This window comes from Oncorhynchus clarkii, chromosome 22, assembly GCF_045791955.1.
Source record: "Oncorhynchus clarkii lewisi isolate Uvic-CL-2024 chromosome 22, UVic_Ocla_1.0, whole genome shotgun sequence".
NCBI classification, from domain to species: Eukaryota; Metazoa; Chordata; class Actinopteri; order Salmoniformes; family Salmonidae; genus Oncorhynchus; species Oncorhynchus clarkii.
Window position 1 is genome coordinate 37174221 of NC_092168.1, and position 22146 is coordinate 37196366.

The following is a 22146-nucleotide window of genomic DNA, read 5'->3' on the forward strand; positions in this document are numbered from 1 at the left end:
CCCAGACCCAGTGCTTGGAGGTCAATGGGAAGAGCTCCCACATTACCTAATGCGGATGTGCTGCCTGGAGGCTGTACTACTTACACCCTGAGCACAGGAGACCGCTGAAGTCATCTATTTTTCTCCTTCTGCTTTATATAGAAGTACATAGAGTGAAAATGTGTATTGTTCAGTGTTTTTATTCGGCCTGTATTGAAATACCTCGTTATAGAGGGGTCAACTGTTTTTTAAAATTGTTATTTACCTCTATTGTGGAGGCTAATCTTACAAATAATCTTGTTATTTTAATCTCTCCCGACAGTTATTTAGGAGCTGCTGTTTTGTTTGGTGCACTGTGAACTTTGGGAACACACTCTTTACACTCCATTTCCCCCGGTGGGTGGTGCTATACGTCAGTGTGCGGGGGGTTCAAAGTGCAAGGACTATCCGATGCGCCTCCGCGTTAAACTGAAAACCCTCCTCCTGGGACCTAATTCATAAATTAAACTGTGGTGGATTTATACTTTCTAGTTTATAGCTGCACTTTTATATTAGTAGCTTTATTTGAACTAACGTTATCTACTGTAGCTACCAATTGGCTGGAACAGTTTTCCCAAACGTGAACGATGTGTAACGTCAAGTTTTGCCTTCTAGCAAACCAACAACGTCAATGCCGTTATCAAGCCACTCTACTAAACTCATCTCAGTGAAATGTATGAAGCTGAGATGATTTTACGGTGATTGGTTAGTCAACATGCACTAACACCTGTCTACTGTCAGTCACTGAGATGAATCATTTGCATTGCTGGCTTCATGAAAAACTGTTCATCTGATGGGTTTTGGATGTTCTTGGGCTTATTTATTTGTTGGAGGGCCTATACATGAGGCTGACTTTACCATACTATCCTGGAGGTATACTTACACACCCAGCATCATTACTTTTTCAATGTTAATATCTCTCAACATTAAACAATGTGAAATTAGAATATGATATATTTTCATTCGCTTCTTTCTGTTCTGCGGCTGCATGAAATGGCAAACATAACGTGGATTCAGAGATTTACATTTGTTTACTTCATGTTTTTGGCTGCCTGATGAAATGGTATCATCTGTTACTTAGGTTTAGCCAACCGGTAGTCTACGGCTTAGCGGTGTGTTCAATAGATTCCACGATCCGGACAGGAGCGAGTGCTCAGCTCGTTCTCGACACTGAACCCGTGTGCTCAATGAAATGTACTCCCACTGTGACTTTTACATCAGTACCACCCACTGGGCGAAATTGCGTGAAAAGCTTCCCCTAAACTCGGTGTACGTGCTTAGCCTGGTTCCTCTCTAGGTTTCTTCCTAGGTTTTGGCCTTTCTAGGGAGTTTTTCCTAGCCACTGTGCTTCTACACCTGCATTGCTTGCTGTTTGGGGTTTTAGGCTGGGTTTCTGTACAGCACTTTGAGATATCAGCTGATGTACGAAGGGCTATATAAATAAATTTGATTTGATTTATGTTTTTATAGTGGTTTTGCTTTATTCTCACTGGGCTGAGTTTAGCCGTAAGGGCGGTGATCCAGTCAGAACTAGCTCATCTATGACGTGATGACGGTATTGTATCCTGATCTGCCTCTTGTTGCTCCAGAGCCCTGGTGTTCTGGCAGCTGTGGATACCACCATCCACAAGGCAGTGGGAGAGCGCTTCAAGATCTCCGGCTTCCCCACCGTCAAGTACTTTGAGAAGGGAGAGGAGAAGTTTACGCTACCCCACCTCAGGAGCAAGGACAAGATCATAGAGTTTCTACAGAAGTGAGTCATGATCTTTAACTTTGTTGTGCTTTTCTATAATTCAGGGTCTACCTGCCAGCACAGGATTAGTGTCATATGCTGATCAATGGGCTTCAACTCAGGCAGTTATCAACATTTCTAGTCACAAGTGTTGGTGTGTATCATACCTTATCGTCTGGTTTTGTTATACCAGCCCCCAGGCACCCCCTCCCCCAGAGCAGTCCTGGGAAGACAAGCCGTCCAGTGTCAGCCATCTAGGAATGGAGGACTTCAGGGAAGCGCTGAAGAAGAAGAAGCATGCCCTCGTCATGTTTTATGCACCATGTAAGTGTAACCAGTGGGAATTGACCTTGGGTCTCCCGTTTGCTAACCCAATGTCTCAACCATTAGACCAAAAGGACATCCTAAAGGTCCAAGGTTGATATTTGGGCTGTTAAGTCTCAGGCTGGGCTACCTCATAAGTTCACTTCCAAATAACCTCCTGTCACATCACCATGTAAGCACCCTGCCTGCCAGACAACAACAACAACAACTTGTTGATGTCCAATATAACTACATTTTGATTTATGATTGATTGGATTTTTACACCACCAATTTTTGATGACCTATTTTCCCCAGGGAACTAAAGAATTTAGGTCCAGTTTTACACCACCAGTACATAAATCTATCCTTTTTCTCTGCCAACATCTGCCATCATCTGATGAAGCCACACCTAAGCTGTGAAGGGACCAGAAAATGACAGAACGCCCAAAATAGACTTGTAGTGCTAGAGGGGTAAACATTGTAGATGACATTGACAGGTACAGCATCTCAATATCCTTTCATTGGACACTCACTCACTCACTCACTTTCCAGTTGATGCAGGACATGTTCATGTGATGAACCGACTCGCAAGCAGCCCTGAAGTCACCGTCTGATAAGAGCCTTCAAAGACTGCGCTCATCACCACTGCACCTTCCGTCTTCCTATTAGTAAACATGAAGCAAAACAACTCCTAAATGCCTCTTGGCTTTTCCTCTACGAGGCAGCACGAGGCAATAACAACCTTCTCTTTTTCTTTCTCTACTCCAAGGCTGAGTCCCATATGGCACCCAACCGGGAGACAGGGAGTGGAGTTCCATTTGGGAGGCAGGCAACGTTGTCTAATCCTCTGTGGAACATCCTCCTGTCAGTGGCTTTGAGAGATCAAACTAGTCACTAACACATGAAGACTCTCTAATCAAATGCTTTCAGTTATGTTCATTGTTACCTAAAGGAGGTCTTCGTCTCTTCTAATTTCCAGCCTCCTCTTCGTCAGATTTTCTTCTGAACTAAACTGCTGCCTATACACATATGCCAGGGAGGGTAACGTTACCTCCACCTATCCCTGGAAATTCCTGCTAATTAACTTTTATGTTGCCCTTCATGAAATGCTTGTTTGTGTCGTACCTTTTTAAGCTAATTAGTGGGAAAGTGGGAAGATTCTAATTTACAACACAAATGCTTAAGGGTGATTTAATTGAGGACCGAAAGCTATATTTGAATTGTCACTTTCAGGTGTGAAGTGTAGACACAAAAGAGTTTGTATATTATAACCTACACATATTGGAGAGAAAAAGCACATACAGGATATAAACTCAGCAAAAAAAGAAACGTCCCTTTTTCAGGACCCTGTCTTTTAAAGATAATTTGTAAAAATCCAAAACTTCACAGATCTTCATTGTAAACGGTTTAAACACTGCGAAATGCTTGTGCTTCTAGTTCCAACAATGCAGCAATATCCAATGAGTAATCTAACCTAACAATTTCACAACTACCTTATACACACAAGTATAAAGGGATGAATAAGAATATGTACATAAAAGATATATGAATGAGTGATGGTATAGAACGTCATAGGCAAGATGCAGTGGATGCTATAGAGTACAGTATATACATATGAGATGAGTAATGTAGGGTATGTAAACATTATATGAAGTGGCATTGTTTAAAGTGACTAGTGATACATTTATTACATCAATTTTTCCAGTGGCTGGAGTTGAGTCAGTATGTTGGTAGCAGCCACTCAATGTTAGTGATGGCTGTTTAACAGTCTGATAGCCTTGAGATAGAAGCTGTTTTTCAGTCTCTCGGTCCCTGCTTTGATGCACCTGTACTGACCTCGCCTTCTGGATGATAGCGGGGTGAACAGGCAGTGGCTCGGGTGGTTGTTGTCCTTGATGATCTTTATGGCCTTCCTGTGACATCGGGTGGTGTAGGTGTCCTGGAGGGAAGGTAGTTTGCCCCCGGTGATGCGTTGTGCAGACCTCACTACCCTCTGGAGAGCCTTACGATTTTAGGTGGAGCAGTTGCCGTACCAGGCGGTGACAGCCCGACAGGATGCTCTCGATTGTGCATCTGTAAAAGTTTGAGTGCTTTTGGTGACAAGACGAATTTCTTCAGCCTCCTGAGGTTGAAGAGGCGCTGCTGCGCCTTCTTCACCACGCTGTCTGTGTGGGTGGACCAATTCAGTTTGTCCGTGATGTGTACGTTGAGGAACTTAACTTTCTACCCTCCGCTACTGTCCCGTCGATGTGGATAGGGAACGCACAATCCCTCCATCAGTGCTCAGACTGTCCGTAATAGGCTGAGAGAGGCTGAACTGAGGGCTTGTAAGACCTGTTGTAAGGCAGGTCCTCACCAGACATCACCGGCAACAATGTTGCCTATGGGCTCAAACCCACCTTCGCTGGATCAGACAGGACTGGCAAAAAGTACTCTTCACTGACGAGTCTTGGTTTTGTCTCACCAGGGGTGATGATCGGAAGGAATGAGCGTTACACTGAGGCCTGTACTCTGGAGCGGGATCGATGTGGAGGGTCCGTCATGGTCTGGGGCGGTGTGTCACGGCATCATCGGATTGAGCTTGTCATTGCAGGCAGTCTCAATGCTGTACATTACAGGGAAGACATCCTCCTACCTCATGTGGTATCCTTCCTGTAGGCTCATCCTGACATGACCCTCCAGCATGACAATGCCACCAGCCATACTGCTCGTTCTGTGCGTGGTTTCCTGCTAGACAGGAATGTCAGTGTTCTGACATGGCCAGCGAAGAGCCCGGATCTCTATCCCATTAAGCACGTCTGGGACCTGTTGGATCGGAGGGTGAGTGCAAGGGCCATTCCCCCCAGAAATGTCCGGGAACTTGCAGGTGCCTTGGTGGAAGAGGAGGCGAATCCATGAGGAGGAGATGCACTGCAGATACTGACTGTTACTTTTCATTTTGTTCAGTGACACATTATCCCATTTCTGTTCGTCATATGTCTGTGGAACTTGTTCAGTTTGTCTGTTGTTGAATCTTATGTTCATACAAATATTTACACATGTTAAGTTTGCTGAAAATTAACACCTTTTACAGTGAGAGGACGTTTCCTTTTTTGTTGAGTTCACTATAGCTCTGCCACCAATTACAGAAGGAGATTCAACAGATTTTACATTCTTCTACTATGAAATGAAAACGGGAAAATCAAAGTAGAAGGCTTGCTGCGGCACCCTGTAGTTCTGTTCTTGAATGTCAATGATTACTGTACCTGAAAGGGAATGAGAATGACTAAGGAGGCTTTCACAAGAAAAGGACAGGGTTCTTACGTGACAATAATGATTTCTAGTCACTTTTCAGCAGAAAACAATCCAGAAGTGTTCACTTAAGTTCAGACCCGTTCTTGGACATGTTCTTACCAACAAAAGTGGCACCAGTAAGCACTTGTAACAAGTGAGTATGTACAGTAGTTGTCTCCAAGCAGGTGTGGCCTCTCTCTGGCCGCTGTGTATCCCTGCTGAGAAACACCTGTAAAAGACTTGAAGAAAAGGTTGCTATTAGATATCCAGCATTTTAGGAGTTGTCATCCCCTCTTCTGAAACGGCAGGGTAGCCTAGTGGTTAGAGCGTTGGACTAGTAACCGGAAGGTTGCAAGTTCAAACCCCCAAGCTGACAAGGTACAAATCTGTCGTTCTGCCTCTGAACAGGCAGTTAACCCACTAGGCTAGGTTCCTAGGCCGTCATTGGAAATAAGAATTTGTTCTTAACTGACTTGCCTAGTTAAATAAAGGTAAAATAAAAACTTTAGGTCTTCAAGAGAGGGGCCATTAGCTGTTCACTGTGGTCAATGAGGCAGGTCCACATTAACCAACCCCCACAGGCCTGGAGCCAAGCCCATCCTCTCAGCTCTGATAATTATCGGTGGGGTGTGTATGTATAATCACTCTCATCATGGTCCATAAATGAGGTGGTGCAGAGTGTCACACTCCAGGCTTTGTTTGGCAGAGGCAGAAATCTGAGTACATTTTTATCCTTTGGAAAATGTGCCATTCAACAAACCTTTTAGTGAGGAGTTGAGATGCTTGATTCACCTTTTTGCTAACCTTCGTATCACTGTGGTGAACTATGGCTGTGACGTCAGTCAGTTAGCAAAGTGGTCAGCTTGTCAAACTGACTGTGTGACACACAGGAGGGCTGTAAATGTGCCTGTCCCTGTATGTAAAGGGCTGGGTGCGTGCACACACACACACACACACACACCAATCCTCTCACCTGGTGTGTGTGTGGTGTTCAGGGGGCCGGTGACGGATATGAATCTTCCGAGGAAAGCGCCAGGGAGGTTTCATTTATGACTCCAGTAAAGGGATTTATACCTCCCTATAAAATACAAGTGCACCATTACTAATGTGGGGTAATTGTGTAAGTGACATGCAGGGACAGAGAGTGTGTGTGTTGCGTGCATTCTTGCCTGTGTGTTTGTGTGAGAGAGAAGGAGAGCATATGACCATAGATTAGACATTTTGTGTGCTTCAATTACAATTTCTCCTGTTATAATGTCGTTGTGTAGTATTCATGTCAGTTGGGGTGAGCCAAATGTCACATTCTAGTTGGGGTGAAAGGCAGTTCACAACATTAAAGGTCAACGGTCATGCTGTGATAATGACCATAATTCTATGCTCCCTAACAGGGTGTCCCCACTGCAAGAACGCTGTCCCTCATTTCACCACTGCAGCAGATCTCTTTAAAGAGGACCGCAAGGTGAGCCTTCCTCCAGCCCTCTCCTGAATCTCACATCTCTTTTCTCTTTCTTAATGTACTGATGATGACACTACTACTCATTTAGATGGCCCTCTCTGACGCTACTGTACTGCTCATTTTGATGGCCCTCTCTGACACTACTACTCATTTTGATGGCCCTCTCTGACACTACTGCTCATTTAGATGGCCCTCTCTGACACTACTACTCATTTAGATGGCTCTCTCTGACACTACTGTACTACTCATTTAGATGGCTCTCTCTGACACTACTACTCATTTAGATGGCTCTCTCTGACACTACTACTCATTTAGATGGCTCTCTCTGACACTACTACTCATTTAGATGGCCCTCTCTGACACTACTACTCATTTAGATGGCTCTCTCTGAAACTACTGTACTGCTCATTTTGATGGCCCTCTCTGACACTACTACTCATTTAGATGGCCCTCTCTGACACTACTACTCATTTAGATGGCTCTCTCTGACACTACTGTACTGCTCATTTAGATGGCCCTCTCTGACACTACTACTCATTTAGATGGCTCTCTCTGACACTACTGTACTGCTCATTTAGATGGCCCTCTCTGACACTACTGTACTGCTCATTTAGATGGCCCTCTCTGACACTACTGCTCGTTTAGATGGCCCTCTGACACTACTGCTCGTTTAGATGGCCCTCTCTGACACTACTGCTCGTTTAGATGGCCCTCTCTGACACTACTGCTCGTTTAGATGGCCCTCTCTGACACTACTGCTCGTTTAGATGGCCCTCTCTGACACTACTGCTCGTTTAGATGGCCCTCTCTGACACTACTGCTCGTTTAGATGGCCCTCTCTGACACTACTGCTCGTTTAGATGGCCCTCTCTGACACTAATGCTCGTTTAGATGGCCCTCTCTGACACTACTGCTCGTTTAGATGGCCCTCTCTGACACTACTGCTCGTTTAGATGGCCCTCTCTGACACTACTGCTCGTTTAGATGGCCCTCTCTGACACTACTGCTCGTTTAGATGGCCCTCTCTGACACTACTGCTCGTTTAGATGGCCCTCTCTGACACTACTGCTCGTTTAGATGGCCCTCTCTGACACTACTGCTCGTTTAGATGGCCCTCTCTGACACTACTGCTCGTTTAGATGGCCCTCTCTGACACTACTGCTCGTTTAGATGGCCCTCTCTGACACTACTACTCGTTTAGATGGCCCTCTCTGACACTACTACTCATTTAGATGGCTCCTTCTCCCTCTTTTAACTCTAATACCCGCTGACTCCCTGACATAGTCACGCTTTCTAGCTGTCTGACTCATCTGTTCTCAAAAATACACACACGCGCACACACACACTCTAACGCAAACTCCTTGAACAACAGTGGAACGTGCATCGCTGCACTCTCAGCTTAGCATTGTTAATCATTATAACACTCTAAATGACCACAAACACAAAGAAGGTGAAGTGTTGTTGGAATAAATTACTTGAATACATCATGCGTAATGGTTGTGACACTCTTTCTTAATCCAGAAAAGCTCTTTGGTATTTGGCATGCATATCTTTCATTATTCATATTGTTGGAATGTGGATATCAATCTCTGATGATAACATTAGAAACATTTACTAAATCACTGAATGTGTGAGGTAACTCTTTATTCTGGTCTTAATGCTGTAAGTATTGATATGTCAAGGGAATAGTTATTGTTGTTCAGAATCAGATCTGCAATGTTCATTGTCAGCCCAGAATGTGTCTGATTGGTGAATCGCTCTGCTGTGGATCAGCACAGCCACCCAGCCTAGGTCCAAGAATTAGTGTCTTTATTCCAGACGCATGCAAAGCACCATCACCATCTACTGGCTCTCTGATTATAGGCCAGATCCCATTCACGGGGTGGGGTTGAAACAAATGTGTCCGTTCCGTCACTGAGACTCTCAATGGTCCAGAGGAGAGCTGTTGTCTGCAACGCTGCTTGTCTGAAGGATCTCCTGTGTCAACGCCGAGTAAACAACACTGAGAACAGATTCAGATGTCTGCAGGTGGGGTGTGGTGTTGCAACCTCCATTTCACTGTCACAATAAGAGTTTGGGGGAGAACAAATGCTCAAAACCTCTGTGTAGCCAGGGCTGGCGGGAGGCAGGGCAGGGATGCTGTAGTGGTTGTGTGAGGAGCAAGGATGTCCAATGCACATATCCACAGAAGGGACTTCTCTTAACATCCCCAACTACTTCTCATGCTCCTTCTTCTCCCTCTCTGTCCCTGGGTTTTGGAGGAGGTAGAGGAGTGAAAGAAGAGCAGCTCATTCAGCCCTGCTCACTATTTATAGTGTAAAGCATAAGCCCCAGTCAGTGTATTGGCACTGTGCAGGAGTAGATGTGGATAACAGTGTCGTCAGGACCAGTGTCACAGTACTCCTTAGTATCGTGGCAAGGACACTTTTGGAAAACGGCCCTGATGTTGGAAACAAACATTGTGACATTTAGACAGTTTTAGTCGGTTAGCAGATGTTCTTATCAAGAGTGACTTGCTCAAGGGCACATCGACAGATTGCTCAGGGATTTGAACCAACAACCTTTCGGTTACTGGCCCAACGCTCTTAACCGCTAGGCTACCTGCCACCCCGGCATTCTGTTGTCATCCAGAGTCACGTATTTATTTTCCAACCATTAGAACACAATATTTTAGCAGGAGGTTTTTAAAGGACCGGTTTGATCTGCTTCCTTTTTTTCATTTTTGCCATGGAAAAAATATTGTCATACTGGTATGGTCACAGCCCTATATCAGTCTATTGGGCTACTTCTCTGCCTCGTTTACCCAAGACAAACACCACCAGCTTAGCTCTGGCTTTGAAGAACACCCCAATTAAACACCACATACGGTATTGTATAAAAGAGAGGAGGAATAGGGAAGAATAAGTGGGCTATCAGTGTGCATGCAGAGGCTTTGTACAATGCAAGCAATGTTCTTTTTCTGATTGAACTGAATGTCAGCATATTATATATAAAAAGATATAAAAATATAAAAATGTAAGTTGTAATTTTGATGAGAACACTAGTGATTCGTGAAGTGGTGAAATTGGCTTTTTGATACAGCAGCCTAATAACCTCCTTATGCAGGGTGGATTTTTCTGCTACACACAAACACACACACTGTCATTAATTAGTACCTCAGGTAGATAGTCCACAAGTGATTTTCCTACTCTGGAAGACATGCATGTGTGACTTGATGTGAATACTTACGTTAGCTCCCCAAGCTAGTGCCTTAGCTTTGGCTCTGTAGGCTGACACAGTCCTGTGGTGCACAGAAGATCCTGGTTCGAACCCAGTCACACACATTGCTGCCTGTCTTCTTTAAGCACAATATGAAGTGTCTCTAAAGCCTTGTTCACACTGCACAAAGCTCAAATCAGTTGTTTTTCAAATCCGTTTTGGAATACTGACTGTCCAAACCGCAAGTTACAGGTGACCAAATTGGATTTGTGTCTTCAGACTGTAGTAATTTGCAGACATGGCTACGCTAGTTGTCATGGTAATAACAGCGTAAAAACCACTTGTAGGCATATGAATCAGATTTCACCGTTAGAAACAAGTCACATGACCAGGACTCAGATTTTAAAGCACCTACAAAGGTGTTTTGAAATGTAGCTTGAAATATCCGATTATCTGTGAGTTTTGGCTGTTCAGAATGCAGGGAGAAAAATAATAATTTTGAATTGGATATGCAAAAAAAATGAATTTAAGTCAATTCAAACTGCCAGTGTGGACAAGGATTTATATACTTCCAACTGTCCTCTACACAGTATCTCTCAATGCTCATTGTTGAAGCTCTTGTGTTGTGATCAATGAGATGTTGTTGGAGATCTTATTAACCAGAGGGAATCAATAACTGCATTGGCCAGAAACCTTTGGAAAAACAATCCTTTTACAACATCATTCTCCTCATGTCAATTTACTTCAACTCTGATTGATCGTACTGGGCTGAGTCTGTGTGTCAGTCTGTTCTACAGTAAGTGATGGTATGGTGCTGCTGTAAGAGACCCGGTATGGGGAAAAGCTACGTACTGCAATACACACATCCACTGTTTCTAAGCAGGTGCTGGAGATCAAAATGTATATATTCATGTAAATGTTCAGACACATGCATATTTTATGTTCCTATGTGCTTGGTTGACAATGTTTCAACCTTTTGGTCTTAAAAACATAATCTAGGTCAGTGGTTCCCAACTCCAGTCCTCGAGTACCTTCCAACAGTACACATGTTTGTCGTAGCCCCAGACAACAACAAAAAACACCTGATTCAACTCATTGAGGGCTTGATGATTAGTTGAATCTGGTGTGTTTGTCCAGGGTTACAATACTGTTGGGAGGACTGGAGTTGGGAAACAGTCAAAATACCCCTTTGACGTTGAAAATGGCAAGAGACCTCTCTGATCTGTGAGTTACCTCTTATGTTGACAGGTTTCTTATTGGCCATGCAGACACACACAACAATCTAAGAAGTGTTTAGCCATTCATCTGTGTTTTGACAGTAATGCTGAATCCTTCCATTTATGTTTTCACTCACTGAACAGAGCGTGTTAGACAACGGCTTTAATCATTTAAATAATGTATTTTTAAATGTCTGAGATGAGCGTTTCATGTTATTATTATGTAGGCGACATGTCAGAGGATTCACCTGTCTGAGCAACACGTCAAACTGTCCAATTAGTTTAGCCTCACCGAGACATCAATCATTTACATATTCAACATATTGGTCCTCAGGTGACTGATGGTGGTTACTTGATGGTGACAAGCTCAATGTGCTGCGTGGTGTCCCAAATGGCACCTTATTCCCTTTCAAAAATAGTGCACTACATAGGGAATGGGATGCCACTTGGGACACGCAGCTGACATTTGAGCCATCCAGAAGGACAAGCCGAGCAGAGGGAGGGGGTGAGCTATGTTTCAGAGAGATGGTATTTACGGCTCATTTGTGCTGTTTTTTTTCTGACTGCCATGCTGCGACAGCCCCGACATAAATCTCTTTTGTTGTTTTTATGTAGGAGTGATTGGTTTTCTTTTCCCACCCACTCTTAATGGTCTAGCTTGATAGGAATGTATTAGGCATTTTTCTTAAAGGGGATGTTCAGTATTTTACTTAATTTTATTTAACTAGGCAAGTAAGTTAAGAACTAATTCTTATTTACAATGACGGCCTACACCGGCCAAACCTGGACGACGCTGGGCCAGTTGTGCGCCGCCCTATGGGACTCCCAATCACGGCTGGTTGTGATACAGCCTGGAATCGAACCAGGGTGTTTGTAGTGATGTCTCTAACGCTGAGATGCAGTGCCTTAGATCGCTGCGCCACTCGGGAGCCCCAATGGTAGATGGTTCCTCACCCTAAAATGTGTCTATGGGACAGGAGAAACTGTTATCCATGTTATGGTTTTATTTAAACAGCCATTACAAACTTACACCACACAGCTCTGGGTTAAAGGGAACGTTTGATATTTAGCTCAGTTGCTAGCTAAAATGGCTATCTAAAAATCTATAGGAGTGATGGGGGCAAATGAGCAGGTGAGGAACCATCTAACAATAAGTGTTGAACTGAACTTCCCCTTTAACCCAGTTGGCTTTGCAGGCTGAATTTGAGAATGTGCCGGGAATCAATGCGGACGCAGAACAGCTCAGTCGGTGCCAAAGTAGCCGTGTTGAAATAATTTACTGTAAATGTCCACTTTCTTGTTGTGAATAACCTTATGGTATTTTACAACATGCACACATTTTACCCTAGTAGGCTTGTTCATTGTCCAGCGCATATGGCAACAAAAATGTAAACGCTTTAGAACAATCATAATGCTTTTAACCGCTCATGAAATTTGTTTCAAAGAAATGCAATACAATCCTACACATCCATGAGGTTCTTATGCAACTGACCATTGTCTAAACTAGTTGTGGTTGCTGTTACAGATTTGAGTTCTGTGGATGACAATATCATGTTGAAGCTACAGTAAGCTACTATATGCTTTGTCCCTCAGATTGCCTATGCTGCTGTGGACTGCACTAAAGGACCAAACCAAGAACTGTGCAAGCAGGAGGGTGTGGAGGGCTACCCCACGTTCAACTACTACAACTATGGGAAGTTTGCAGAAAAATACAACGGAGAACGAGGGGTAAGTGACATCTTCTGCCGAGTCCCCAACAACCGGTTGTTCCGGTTTTCACGGGAAATGGAAAGAGTCTGTGATGCGACTTCCGCTTTTGGATGGTGACACTCCATTTTAGCTGCTCCTCCATGTTTACTGGATTGGTTGAACAGTGCAGAAGAGAACCTCCCCCAAAATTATTTTAATGGGTTACAATTCATATAAGGAAATCAGTCAATTGAAATAAATTCATTAGGGACTAATCTATGGATTTCACATGACTGGGAATACAGATATGCATCTGATCACAGATAGGTAGGGGCGTGGATCAGTATCTGCTGACCACCATTTGCCTCATGCAGCGTGACACATCTCCTTCACGTGGAGTTGATCAGGCTGTTGATTGTGGCCTGTGGAATGTTGTCCACCTCCTCTTCAATGGCTGGGCGAAGCTGCTGTATATTTGCGGGAACTGGATAATGCTGTCGCACATGTTGATCCAGAGCATCCCAAATATATAAAAAAGGTTCCAGGAATTGTGTACCGATCCTTGTGACATGGGGCCGTGCATTAGGTGATGGCAGCAGATGAATGGTACAACAATGAGCCTCGGGATCTCGTGACTGTATCTCTGGGCATTCAAATTGCCATCGATAAAATGCAATTGTGTTCGTTGTCTGTAGCTTATGCCTGCCCATACTATAACCCCACCTCCACCATGGGGCGCTGTTCACAATGCAAACCCACAGTTTCATTAGCTGTCCAGGTGGCTGGTCTCAGACGATCCCTCAGGTGAAAAAGAAGGATGTGGAGGTCCTGAGCTGGTGAACATTCCTGCAGTCAGCATGCCAATTGCACACTCCCTCAAAACTTGAGACATCCGTTGCATTGTGTTGTGATACAACTGCACATTTTAGTGGACTTTTATTGTCCCCAGCACAAGGTGCGCCTGTGTAATCATGTTTAATAAGCTTCTTGATATGTCACACCTGCCAGGTGGATGGATTATCTTGGCAAAGGAGAAATGTTCACTAATAAGCAACTTTGTGCATTTTAGAGAAATACGTTTTTTGTGCGTATTGAACATTTCTGCAATCTTTTATTTCAACTCATTAAACATGGGACCAACACTTTACATGTTTCATTTTATGTTTTTGTTCAGTGTAGTTTCAGGTGTTTCTTTTGATCCTGCTACGCTAGGTTATCGTCTTAGTGCCCTACTAAAAGATAATTTATACACTTTTGTTGTCCTTCTTACCTTTGAATATGGAATCTGTCAACTTTCACAATTTCTATACTTTCTGTATTTATAAATTCTGCCTTATAATACATTTACACCGTTAACTTCTACATCTTTATAACAGGCCTCTCCTGTCTTCCTCTCCCCAGGAGGCGGGGTTTATAGGTTTCATGCGCAGCCTGCGGGGGCGGGACCAGGGCAAGAGGAAGGAGGAGCTTTAAGGCAGGGTGTGGTGAGGAGCCTGTCGTTGCACTGTGACCCTGGACAGGGGCCTCTTAGCACTGACATCTAGTGATGTCATCATGATCTGACATCACGGGGTGGGGACTTGTGAACCTCAGCGTTTCAGCGAAAGGCTTTTTTTTATACTGATATAGATCGATCATGTGATCAGCTTTGTAATAACAGTGGGATTACCTATCGTGTGACCACTTGAGACCATTTTTTTTTCTTGATAAAAAAAACAAAAGAAAACATGAAAATGTTGCCCAAATACTGTGACTGCATTTGTGAAAAGCTACACCTTATACTGTATCTATGCAATACCGGACCCTCCCTTTCAGATCCACTCTTGTGTGGTTGGTTGGTGGCTGTACTGGTGGTTGGATGGTGGGGAAACCACCTACAGTACTGTACATCACAGGGACCATCACCTCAGTCCTACCGGTCACTACATCCTTGTTCATTACCTCAAGAGGAATACAATCTAAGCATACAACTGTTTGTTTCAATATAACTCTTTCAATATTTGTGTACATACCTGTCTATTAGGTATGGGTTTGTTTCAGGATGATCAGGATCTAATAGCTAAAACTGTGGCCTTTTTAATAAATATGTATGAAAGCTAATCACTCAGCGCAGAGTCAGACAGATAGTAGGGTAGTGAATGATACGAGGCCCTAAAACATAAAGCTCTTATAGTGGTGTGTTGAAGCCTGGTGCTTCTGTTTTTCCACGTGTTTCCAAGTCAGCGATGAGAGAAAGAGATGACAAATCAGACACAAATGTAAAATGACCCAAATAAATTAGAATTATTATGTTACTGTGCTGAACCTGGGGGTTGCAGGGTAGCCTAGTGGTTAGAGCTTTGGACTAGTAACCAAAAGGTTGCAAGTTCAAATCCCCGAGCTGACAAGGTACAAATCTGTAATTCTGCCCCTGAACAAGGCAGTTAACCCACTGTTCCTAGGCCGTCATTGAAAATAAGAATTTGTTCTTAACCAACTTGCCTAGTTAAATAAAGGTAAAATACATTTTTTTTAAACTCCAGACGTCAATGATTTACAGAAGCCTCCTGTTGTCGTAGTGATATTATTTTTTACTGTAGAGGTGTTGGTTGTCTAGCAACAAAACCAACGTGCAACTATGGGGCACAACAGACGGGGTTGTTTGTTGAAAACAAATACATTTGAACAATGAGCAATTGTCTCTCAAAAACATTGTTGCATTTGTTGGTTAGCTACCTAGCAAATGTTTTGCCAAACGAGACATGGTATCAAGAACAAGATAAAACTAGCTGAAACGAGCCACCTATGATTCCCAACGTGGCAGCTTCTTGTCATTGTTGCTAGCTATCTGCCATCCAGAATCACAACAGCATACAGACTTCTGACCCATTGAAGTGTGCACATAATTTCCATGTCGGCTAACCCATCTCTTGTCCTGCATTCCTTTTAGTGTTACTGAGATACGTCTAAAAAAACAGTTTTGCCTCTTGCAAGTGTTTTTCCATGATATCATCGAAGACCAATTCTAAACAAAGCCCTTGGAAAAGATATGGGGCCAAATATGGTCATTAATGTGCCATTTCTACAGGAACAAGACTGCGCCAGTCCCTCCCTTTTTGTCTCTAGCAATCAGAACCAGTCAGCTCAATATCAGGAGATTATGATTAGAAAAGATCCAGGAAATCAGTTCCATCTGAACAAAGTCAGGAATCCAAGAGCACATTGCCTCTGTGTGTGTGTGTCTCTGTCCTCGTCTGAGAAATGTTATCCCATATGTCCCAGGACATCCAAATGGATGACTTCAGATTTCACAGTGCAGAGGTGTGTGAGAAAGTCTATGGACATCCTTAACACCCCCGCCACACACACACACACACACACACACACACACACACCACCCGAGCTTGGCACCATCATCAATACCGGAGCCATTATCTTTGTGGCGACTTTAAGGCTGTGTGTTTTTAACTCCCCGGCTTACGCCGCTATAAATATTTAAAGGCCTATCTGTAGCTGAACTTGTGTTTTATTATTCAGGAGTTTGCTTCCTTTCATTATTGAATAAGGTTCTCAGGGATAGCGAAAACACAATTAAAGGGAACTAGCTTGTTATATAATGTACGTTACAGTTGGATGGTTTAGAGTCTCCACATTTAAAATAATTGTTTACATTTGTCTTGTATGGAAAAATTAACAAAATGTATAGATCAATGGTCCAGTTTACTTTTCCTGTTTGAAGTAATGGCAGGAAGTATTAAATAAAACATGTTGTGCAGATGGGGGTTAATGAACTGACTAATACTGTACATTGTTTGGGTTTCTAAATGGATTAGTTGCAAATGAAAAGTCTTAAATGCACTGCAGACTGACATAGAACACAGTCTCCAATCAATGTTACCATAACATTTCTGCATCATGCAAAACTAGCTGCGACATCGCAGAACGTTGGGAGAATGCTTTACTGTATGGAGCTGGATTTTGACACACATGCTGTTTTTTTAGATGTTCAGTTTTCTTTCTGTTGGGATGATTTGCTTTGTTTGCTTTGACTTTTGTTTCTGCAGTGCAAGGCCTACTCAGTGCTATCAAATGGTTAAAGACTTGACAAACTTATCATAAAGACCACCTTTGTCTCATCCCAAAGCCCTCATATTGTGTGGAAACTGTCACATCTATGCATAGAGGTCATTGTCGCCTTGGTTGACTTTCTGTGCCCAGCCATATGTACAGTTTTGCCCTTCGAATGAGGACCTTGCTAAAATAAAAACTCAAACATTTCCAAGATACTGTCATGTTCTCTATGCATGTTCTCATTTTCAATGATTTATAATCTTTGCAAAATCTCCTTTAATTTTTACTTTAATGCAATGGCTAAGTATTACAATTTACTTATAGATAGTGAAGAATACCATGTAGCATAAAGTCCGGAGATAGTGAAAGCCAAGACTGGGATTTTTTTGTGTCCAAAGTTTGTTTGTGCAAGTATGTTCAACCTATGTCCTGTGAGATCCTAAACACAGATTGCAGCTGATCTCTTTTTTTGTTTAGTTACTTACAAACTCAGCCAGAGCAATCGTGTCCAAAGCAGACACGAAACACTGGACAGCCAACATGAAATTAAATAAATGGAGTTTGACATCAGGGGTCAGCGGCTTGATTGACATAACCGGTGAAGTCCCAGATCTGTTTGTTTCCCAAACAACGTTTGGCATTAGAATTCCACAAGGACTTGGCAAGACAGCACAGGCAGATCTGGGACCTAGGCCTAGTGAAAGCTGTTTTGAACCCTCTCACCCCCCCTGTCTGGGGTCTGGCCTGGTTCTCCATCATCCAGTCGGGAAGACAAATAGACCTGTAGCGGCTCTCAGCAGAACTGACACCCAGGAGTTTGTGACTAGAGCCTGGGCTGGAAGAGAATGGCGATATGTCCTAAATAAAAAATCCCTCTCTCCTCAGGCAGAGGTACCATCGTATCACTTATTTTATTATTTAACCTTTATCACTACAGAGTTCTTAACTGTTAAACTTGACTAATAACAGTCTAAAAACCTAGACTCAGTTTTAACTTTGGTTTCTTTAAGACTATATGTGTAGGGAAGTACTTATGATATACTCCTACTTGGTAGATGCATCCCACTGGGCACAGACGTCAGTTCAACATCTAGTTTGAACTGATATGAATTCAACGTTAAATTGACAAAAATTCACCATGACATTTCATTTAGGTTAGACGTTGGGTGAAAAAATAGGAAATGCCCTTAAATGTATAACTTTTTGAAAATCCAATACATTTTCCATATCAATTAAATGGCAGTGATTTTGGGGGGTTGAAATGACGTAGAAACAATGTTGATTCAACACTTTTTGCTCAGTGGGATACAACGTACAACTGCAGTAGCTAGCTGATTAATGCCTTAGAGTGCAGGACTAGATAACCCACTCAATCACAATTTCACTTGGGAGGATTTTTGTGGGAGCAGGGCATTTTCTCCTGGCTGGTCACAATCCTTTGTATTGAAAGGAGGGTTGCAAACAGTATGAGGAAATTAACCTAGAGCAGCGTTTCCCAAACTCTGTCCTGGGGCCCCCCAGGCGTGCACGTTTAGTTTTTTTGCTCCAGCACTACACAGCTGATTCAAATAATCAACTCAGAAAACTTTGATTTTAATTGGCTGTATAGTGCTAGGGAAAAAACTTAAACGTGCACCCCTGGGGGGGCCGAGTTTGGGAAACCCTGACCTAGAGGATTAGCGATAGAACTACGTGTTAATGCAACCCAAGGACTGTCTGGAATGATATTAGGTCTCCTATAAAACAGATTTCTTCCCCAGGTAAGGTCCATGTACGTTTTCGTTATTTAGATTTCCGAGTCAAAATGGAGATTCTTAAAACGGCTCGTTTTTTCATTTCTGAGTTTTAAAAATGAAAATCAGAATTAAACTTGTTTTCCAATTTGTGTAAAACATTGAAATGGAATAACTGAAAACAAATAAATGCATTTTTCATTTTGTTCATACCCGGAAGTACACACCCCTCATAGGGGTATTCACAGGGCTTAGGGGGGGGTGTTTAAAAAGCAAAAAGAAAGGATTAGACTGAGTGTGACAGGAAGATACAAATACTCATGTTAGCTAAGATTCTGAACTTATTATGAAGTTAGCATCCCAATAAAACAAACTCAACAACAACTGAACAAAGTTGGCTTGCGCTAGCGAGCCCTACCTGGTTACTGGCTATAGTCATGCTAGCTAGTGGAAGTAAGTTAGTCCCTCAACCTGCTGCAAGATCCACCTGCTGCAGAAAGGTAATATTTCTCCATTACTTTCTGTAGCTAACTTATTTTCCCTGGAGGGCCACATTAGAATATATTTTTGCCATCACTGGCCAGAATCATTACAGGATTGATTTTACATCAAGTGTATGACTGTGTTGACAGATATCTACTGTAAATCACGTCCAGATATGCTACTTATTTAACTTTTTTAACATGCACAGAAATAAACCACATCCATGTTCTCCTTTTGGAAGGTATTTTCATTATTAAACATGAAATGAACTACACGGAGGGAGAAGTACACTGTACATTCAGCACCACGGACAGAATGTGTGCACAAGGTATAGTATGCACAAAAACACAAGAAAGAACATTACATTTAAACTACTCAATCAGTGTGAGGAGTGAAGTCTCTGATGGGCTTTGACTAGAGCAGTGAAGTCTGGTATAGTTTCTGACGTCGATATGCGCAGGATTGCTGAGAGGTGAGAGTCGGTAAGAGATGATCTGATCTTGTTATATTTCATCACTGAAAACGTCTGTTCACATACATAGGTCTTCTGAGCATGACTCCTAATCTTTGGAAAGTTGTTTTGTTCATCGAGAAATGCATAGAACCTTGTCAGTGACAATGTTTTGAATAGTTATCCAATCACTGCATCAGACTGAAGATCAATAAGCTCAAGTTGCAGGTCAGTGAGAGCGTTATCCACATTGAAGGTGAAAGGAGAGGAAACCAACAGCATGTCATTTTCTAACTCTTTGAAATCCTCAAATGACGAGAACTCACCGTTCGTAGCAGCAATATATTCTTCTCCCGCTGGTCATCTGATAGGGAACAGACTAGTAGTGTCAGAAGGTCATCTGATAGGGAACAGACTAGTAGTGTCAGAAGATCATCTGATAGGGAACAGACTATTAGTGTCAGAAGGTCATCTGGTAGGGAACAGGCTAGTAGTGGCAGAAGGTAATCTGATAGGGAACAGACTAGTAGTGTCAGAAGGTCATCTGATAGGAAACAGACTAGTAGTGTCAGGTCATCTGATAGGGAACAGACTAGTAGTGTCAGAAGGTCATCTGATAGGGAACAGACTAGTAGTGTCAGAAGGTCATCTGATAGGGAACAGACTAGTAGTGTCAGAAGGTCATCTGATAGGGAACCGGCTAGTAGTGTCATCTGATAGGGAACAGACTAGTAGTGTCAGAAGGTCATCTGATAGGGAACAGACTAGTAGTGTCAGAAGGTCATCTGATAGGGAACAGGCTAGTAGTGTCAGAAGGTCATCTGATAGGGAACAGACTAGTAGTGTCAGAAGGTCATCTGATAGGGAACAGACTAGTAGTGTCAGAAGGTCATCTGATAGGGAACAGGCTAGTAGTGTCAGAAGGTCATCTGATAGGGAACAGACTAGTAGTGTCGGAAGGTGGGTGAGATTGTTGGCTTCTACTTGGCGGGTCAGGAGGAATAATTTTCCCTTGAAGGCTTTGACAAGGCTGTACATCTGATGTGAAAAAAGGCCCTTCCCTTGTAGTTTGGAATTCAGTTCATACATTAGGGCCGTGAAGGCAAAATCAGCCAACCATTCTTTATCTTGCAGTTGAGAGAAATCAACATTTTCCTTTCATTTGCAAAAACTCAGCAATCTCCGACTTCAGGTCCCAGATCCTTTTAAGCAACTTCCCCAAACTCAGCCATCTCACGTTTGTGTGGTAGGGGAGCTCTGCATGACCCAACTCTGTCTCTTCCAACAGTGAGACAAACTGCCTGTGGTTTAAATATTTGTATCTTATGAAGTTTACCACTTTAGTGACTGTATCCACAACATGGCTCATTTTCAGAAGACATTTACAGAACACCTCCTGTTGAATAATGCAATGCAGGAGAAAACAAAATCTGATCTGGGTTCAGCTCTGCTACTTGATCTTGTGTCCTTTTCAAAAGGTCAACGTTTTTTCCTGTCAAGTTTGGGCACAGTCACACTGGATAACTTTTCAAAACTCAGTCCCAGCTTTGCCACACACTTAGTAACCACCTCCAATAAATCTTTCCCCCTGGTTGTGCTCTTCATTGACTGCACTGAAGCAAGCTCCTCTGTCATTTCAAAGTCTGGGGTTTTGCCTCGTCAGAACATCAACAACTGCTCCGTGTCACGTGCATCTCTGCTCTCATCCAAGGAGAATGGCTTGCTATGTTTAGCAATTTTGTGGGACAGTACATAGCTAGCTCTCCCAATTCCGTCATTTGCTGAATGCAGTTTTGTAAAAAGTCCTTGCTGCTTTTCTTTCGATGCACTTGCCCTCTGCTCAGAAGACACATTCCTACATTTCTCTGCATGCTTCGTCTGGAAGTGTTGGGACAAGCTTTAGTCTTTCAAGACAGTGATGCTCTCTTTGCATACTTAGCACACTGCTTTCCCTGATACCTCAATAAAGAAATATTTGATGTCCACTCTTGCTGGAACATCCTACATTCATTGTCTACTTTCCTTTTCTTAGAAATATAGATATATATATATATATATATTTATAAAATGTTTTGCCATTTCTAGCTAGCTACTATTTGTAACTGTGACGTGTGTGTCAGCCTGTCAGTCAATGTCTGTCCTTGCAGTTGTTATTCATACATGCCTTCAAAATGAATGTCCCACAGGGGCACAGTATGGCATCTGAGCAGATCATTGTGAACTTCATGTAGTTACATCAGCCAGTACAATAACTTCAATTTACCTTTTTTATTGGTATGGATATCCTTCTCCAACATCCTTTCCTGCTCACTGAAAGGCAGGCTAGACTACACTCTTCAGTTATGAATGTGACTACTGTGACAATTGTTCTACTTTTCTGAATGTATACAGGTGTAGGATCTTAATTTGATCACCCTGTTGCAGAAAATACAGACGTGTAGCGTGTTCAAGGTTTAAAAAGGCTTCTAAAGTGTGTAATTTCCACGTTAAAACGTCATACTTGATTTTGCCATTACAGAAATGTCAATGAATTATAACCCACA

General features: G+C 42.7%; 1 protein-coding gene across 2 annotated transcripts in view; it reads left to right on the forward strand.

Annotated features, from left to right (window-relative positions):
* The window catches only part of LOC139380842 (protein disulfide-isomerase A5-like), a 55823-nt gene extending 38676 nt beyond the window's left edge, over positions 1 to 17147 (forward strand). Inside the window, exons 13-18 of one of the 2 annotated variants that reach the window (XR_011628473.1) lie at positions 1608 to 1771; positions 1944 to 2074; positions 6715 to 6785; positions 12791 to 12925; positions 14288 to 15529; positions 15725 to 17147. Coding sequence is in view for 1 of the 2 variants with exons in the window: in XM_071123942.1 (XP_070980043.1) it covers positions 1608 to 1771; positions 1944 to 2074; positions 6715 to 6785; positions 12791 to 12925; positions 14288 to 14359 (573 nt within the window). In the remaining variant the exon portion in view is untranslated. Of the gene's footprint in view, positions 1 to 1607; positions 1772 to 1943; positions 2075 to 6714; positions 6786 to 12790; positions 12926 to 14287 lie in introns of both variants that reach the window. The other variant, XM_071123942.1, reaches the window with a different exon arrangement.
* Positions 17148 to 22146: the final 4999 nt, after the last annotated feature.